The sequence below is a fragment of the Sardina pilchardus genome, chromosome 14, assembly GCF_963854185.1.
Source record: "Sardina pilchardus chromosome 14, fSarPil1.1, whole genome shotgun sequence".
Lineage (NCBI taxonomy): Eukaryota > Metazoa > Chordata > Actinopteri > Clupeiformes > Clupeidae > Sardina > Sardina pilchardus.
In genome coordinates, this window is record NC_085007.1 from 6,646,402 (window position 1) to 6,652,492 (window position 6,091).

Below are 6,091 nucleotides of genomic sequence, written 5' to 3' on the forward strand. Positions count from 1 at the left end.
TTAGCTGTGACTCCAGAAGGGCTATCATACAAAAATGTTAACTACAGACATGTATGTTTTCAAAAAGTATAAGCAACCTTTGCCACCTTGAGTGGTACCGACATCTCATCTGGCCCATGGACTATGTAGATAGATGGATAGATACACTGTAGATAGATAGATAGATAGATAGATAGATAGATAGATAGATAGATAGATACATGTAGATAGATAGATAGAGAGCCGAGAACATCTATGATTCTGTAAATAGGTTCTCGGTCTACAACACCACTACAAATTAAATTGGGAAACCTGTTGTCTCCCTTCATGCTTGACCACAATTTTGTCTGGGCACAAAATACAGGTGCAGAGAATGCTAACCTTGTGTAGGACTTACCCACTCTTACCCACTCGCTGCTGGCCCTGACTTTGACTGTATAGCCTACCCCACCGACCCCACCCCCGGCCCGTTATAGTTTCTATTTGCCCAGCTGTGGCCAACACACAGTAAAATGATGTCTAATAGTTTTTCTGAGTGTATGAACAAATCTGCAAGCGGCCACATCTGTCGAAGAAACGTCATCAATCGTGAGTGGGAATCAATTATTTTAACTCCTGCCCTAGGTTATTGTAGGCCGGGGATCAACATCACTCAGTGCCACTGAATGGATATCGTAATGAAGCCTAATGAGCTACTATTTCGACAAACATAATTCCGTAAACTTCTGACTCACGGTTTTTTGTTGCAACTTGCAATTCACTAAACTGATTCCGTGATGCGGAATGATGCTCACACGCATCATTCCGCATCACGAAATCAGTAACACGTAATGTAACTTGATTGTGCAATGAATGTATTTCGCCACAAATAGTATTCTGTCCACAAAAAAAGCATGTTACGCTTGGCACCCATAGGATAGTTATACTCAAGGTAATGTTGCTGCATTGGTTGACTGCTGTGCCTACACGCGTGCCTCCAAGTCCTTGCGTCATAGCCTATCAAGTTCTGCGTGTGTTAGTGTTGTCAGTTCTGCATGATTAGGCTGCAGGCAGAGTATGGGCGGGGTTCAAACGTATAAAGTCTTGGGAACTGTAGTTAAAATGAAGAAGTGGATGTAGCATTACAGTAATTTCGGTCAGAGGTCTGGTAGGCTACACGAGATGCTGTCCGACGTTTCTACCGAAGTCATTTCTACAGACTCGGTAACCGACTTGAGACAAGAGGAGATGGTTATAACCTTGTTAAAACACTATCAGTCCATGAAGCGACGGGAGACGCGAATACGTCTTGCCACGGGGTTCATGATACTCCTGGGCTTCGCAGCTGTTTTTTTCTTCCATTATCAGACACACAGTGCGAGTGATGAGGTAAGGTGATGCTGCAAATCCCGCTGCAAATTATTAGAATGATAGGCTGTTCTGTACAAGCTGCCCGTATAGCCATGTGGAAAATGAAGTCGATATGATGTGTCGACTTTATTCTCGAAATTGGGAGTTTAATGTCGACACATCGAGATTAAAATCGACGTCATATTTCAAAATGAGTTTAGTGTCGAAATGTCGAGTTGAATCTTGTCATGGCCATTTTTTTTCTTCATGTGTGGCCCTAATTGACCTGCATGTTAAAAGTCTTTAACTCCAACATGTTTGTTTTCAGGCTGGCATTGCTGCACAGCATGGTAAGAATTATATTTTCTTCTCTTCTCGCCTGCAGTAGGCTAGTGCCTGTGATAGACCTACTGATTCGATTCAAATTTATTGTCATTGTGCAGAGAAGCCTATAAAGACATCAAGTGCAAAAAAGCAAAGTACAGTATAGGCCTATTTAAAGTAGCCTATAGACAGGTGTTGCATAGACAGGACAGAATGTATAGTGCAGTGTAGACAGTAGTATAGGCTACTTGGTTTACAGAAGGTGGTTTACATTATGAATGACATGCATACATAATGCAGTGTATTAGCAGTAAACTTATAATAGCAGACTATACATATGGCTATGTGTAGGCTACTATAACTATGGCTATGTGTACTATACATACAGTGAGGAGCATATGTATTTGATACCATGCTAAAACAGGAATATAAAATCATCATTTGACAATTGATCTTAATGCCTTAATTAAAAAAAATGAGTAAAAATAAAACCGCCAAGGACACCAATTTTCTTTGTGATTGAAGAATGTTTCGTAAATAAATAAATGTTTTCCTTAAATGCTAAGGGAAGGAAGTATTTGACCCCCTATGTAACCCTATGGGAATTTAACACATAGGGTTAACATAGCCAGGCAGATTTTTATTTTTTAAAGGCCAGCTATTTCATGGACCCAGGATATTATGCATCCTGATAAAGTTCCCTTGGCCTTTGGAATTAAAATAGCCCCACATCATCATATACCCTTCACCATAGCTAGAGATTGGCATGGTCCTTTTTCCAATAGGCCTATTAGCCTGTTTGATTTGCATTGAGCTCAATGAGCATCAAACAGGCTAATAGGCCTACTGGAAAAAGCTCCATGCCAATCTCTAGATATGGTGAAGGGTATGTGATGATGTGGGGCTATTTTAATTCCAAAAGCCAAGGGAACTTTATCAGGATGCATAATATCCTGGATCCATGAAATAGCTGGCCTTTAAAAATAAAAAACTGCCTGCCCCTATGTTAACCCTATGTGCTTAATTCCCATAGGGTTACATAGGGGGTCAAATACTTCCTTCCCCCTAGCATTTAGGAAGAACATTTATTTATTTACGATACGTTCTTCAATCACAAAGAAAATTGGTGTCCTTAGCGGTTTTATTTTTACTCATTTTTTGAATTAAGGCAATAAGATCAATTGTCAAATGATGATTTTATATTCCTCTTTTTAGGCAACTTTAGCATGGTATCAAATACATTTTCTCCTCACTGTATGTAGTATGAACAACATGTGCAGTGTAGTAGCAGTACCATTATAAGAGCAGACTATATGGCTATGTGTACTATAAATATGGCAATGTGTACTATAAATATGGCTATGTGTACTATAAATATGGCTATGTAGTATGAACAACATGTGCAGTGTAGTAGCAGTACCATTATAAGAGCAGACTATAAATATGGCTATGTGTACTATAAATATGGCTTTGTAGTATGAGCAACATGTGCAGGGTAGTAGCAGTGCCATTATAAGAGTAGTAAGAATGATATAGATAGGCCTATATACAGTGTAATTAACAGAATTATAAGTTGAAACACTGATATTTAGTGTGGACCTAAACATACATGTACAGTATGTACAGCTGTGCAGTGTGGTAACAGCTGTATTGCAGAAACAGTGACATTATATATAATAAGTAGTAAAAATAAGAATGATTTTCTGATGTCCCAAATGCTACATGCACAGCTGAAATTGATGTCACATGTTTTGGTATCCATTTGCTTCTAGAACCTTCTGCTCAAGCACAGCGTCATGCCAGGCGGAAGCATAGGCCGTCCTTTTACCTGACTCGTAAGTGTGATTTAGAACACCACACCGCATGGGGTTTAGTACACCCACTTACTATGGGTGCTCTGAGGTTTAGATAGCCACAAGTTGGAAAGATGTACTTGAACACTCAGAAGAGCATGACACTTTAACCAAAAAAAAGACTAAACCCCTTTGCACTTGGGTACCCGGTTTGTTAAAAATGGACAAATCGGGGACTGTGTCACTTTGAAATAAGTATAAAGCTTTCATGTTATTTTTGTGTTCCCTACAGCTGCTATGAACCAAACCCAGAACATGAGACCCATGCTGTGGCTGAACCGCAACACCTTACAGACTGTTCAATCTATTCACATTCCGATGGATGGCCTATATTTTGTGTTTTTGCAAATGGCTTATCGGATCCCGGAGAAGTTCTGTGGGGAAGAAATGGCAAACAAAGAGATAACCCTGGTTTCTAGGGTCATTTTGACCAGTAAAGTCTACCCAAAGCCTAGAACTGTGGTCAGCTCAAAGGACAGCATCTTCTGTAGGCCTACCTACCCAAACTTTAGAAGTGTTTACACAGGCCGCTCAATCATGTTGATGGATAACGATACGTTGGAGGTCACGGTCCACACACCTGAGCTGATTGACAGGAATACTAAGGAAGGGCTGTTTTTTGGTGGTTATCTAATAAATAAGTCAAAGGACAGGATCTGAAAGAGACGTTTGTGTTGTGGTGGTGGTGTGATACAATTTGACATCAACAGATTTTTTTCTGTTGTATTTGCTGTGATGTTACTATTAAAAACTAATATTTAGTGGCTTTGAACATGTAAATATGCATACCGATACATTCCTCCAGGGAATATAAACGAGGCAATTGAAGATGCTGTAAACTATTCTGGATGATGTCACATTTGTTGATATTTTAACCCAATCACTAGACAGAACACCAGAGGGAATACTCCCCTTTCCCTTTCAGTGATTGGTTTGATCAGTTTTGTTATGGTTTGGGGGACAGGCTTGCTCCACTTTGTTTCTGGTTTACAGAGCCAGGGCTGTTTACAAAGACTGTGTTTTTTACAGTGTACAGAATGGACAGCTAGTGGATCATGATGAGATATTCACTGAATATGACAAATAGTGTTATGGGTTAGAAATAGAACGATGTGGTTTTTACAAGAAATGGTTCCCTGTTGGAGAGCTTTTCAGAACTATCCTGACATGTTTTATGTTAAAACAATCTCTTATATGCTTGACAAATCTAATCTAAAAACAGTATGGATTTGTTTGCGATCTTATGATGTATAGTAGGTTATTGAAAGTTGTGAATGTATTTACAAATGTTGCTTTTTACTAATTTGTGGTCCCTGGGCCGACTTTGCTGCGCTCTTAATAAAACATGTAATACAATTCCTTGAAGTTGATGTGTTTTTTGAATATTAGAAAGAACAAAATAGTATTGGCTAAAATAGTAGTATTGTATCATTATCTCTCACTGTCTGCTATTCACTTCCTCTTCACATCAGTGTGAATCTATTGCATTTTCAGACGTGTGTGTACAGTATGTGTCAGCTAATCATTTCAAACACACACACACACACACACACACACACACACACACACATGATATGATGATCCATCAATAGTATTGAATGTAGATTTTAAACGTGTTTTAAATGTGTTGCAGCAGCTTAGCCACATAACATGGATTCCCTGTCAGATGTAATAGAAAAAAAGAAACTTAGTGGATATAAATATTTCTATTTATGTAGAACTGATGCTGCTGGGCTTTCCCAATGACAGAGGCTGTGTTGGTGTCCATGCATAAAGTTTTATTCTTAACATCTAGAGTCACGTGATCTTCCCTTATGCTCATATGTATCAGCTAATGTGAGCAGGCTCATTTAGTCATACCGTTTAAAAATCCAACATCCACACAGCTTCCATAATCCTTAAGTTGCTCCTTTGTTTCTAGAGCTGCATCCTAACCCGCTTCTCTCCTCTGCTCCTGTTCCCCAGGGCTAGCTCATATTGTGGAAAAGGCCGTGGTAGGCATTGGTCATTGTTCTAACGTCATAACTGTCCTCTTTTGAACATGTATCTGGTGTGATGTTACAGTAATGCTTAATGCTTAAATGGCACTTTACCCAATAATGAGATATCATATAATTGCTATGTATTGTCATGACATGTGAAATGAATCATGAAGGTGTGTCAGGGTATTGAACCCCTCTGACTGTTGTGGATCACAGCTGGCTGTTCATCACTGGCTGATCACTGGTCCTGCTCGTCTCCACATCTCTCACCTGTTCTGCTGTTCTGGAGTGGCTAGAGGGGGAAGGGGGGGGGGGGGGGGGGGAGTAAAAGTCCGATTCATGTATTGGTTCTACCTGTGCACTTATTACAGGTGATCTCATCAATTAGCTGCTCTACCTAGCTGAGGAACTGTGCTAATTAGAATCAGCTGGTTTGGTTGGCATGGTTGGCACAGATGTGGTAGGACTTTTACGCACAGAAGCTGGAGCTTCCCACCTCTGCAATAGAGGGAGGGGAAGGGGGGGAGTGCCAGCTGGTCTGGACTCTGGTGAGCAGGGTCTGGGGTGGTAGGGGTAGAAGCATCAAATCTGTTTATATAAAAAAAAAACTGATTTATTTTGTTC

General features: G+C 39.9%; 1 protein-coding gene across 1 annotated transcript; it reads left to right on the plus strand.

The window, feature by feature from the left end:
- The first annotated feature begins 1,070 nt into the window (after positions 1 to 1,070).
- On the plus strand, positions 1,071 to 4,833 carry LOC134101090 (uncharacterized). Its single transcript, XM_062554658.1, has 4 exons — positions 1,071 to 1,347; positions 1,637 to 1,658; positions 3,405 to 3,467; positions 3,718 to 4,833. The coding sequence occupies exons 1-4, from the start codon at positions 1,141 to 1,143 to the stop codon at positions 4,143 to 4,145; spliced, it is 720 nt and encodes a 239-aa protein (XP_062410642.1). The 5' UTR covers positions 1,071 to 1,140; the 3' UTR covers positions 4,146 to 4,833.
- Positions 4,834 to 6,091: the final 1,258 nt, after the last annotated feature.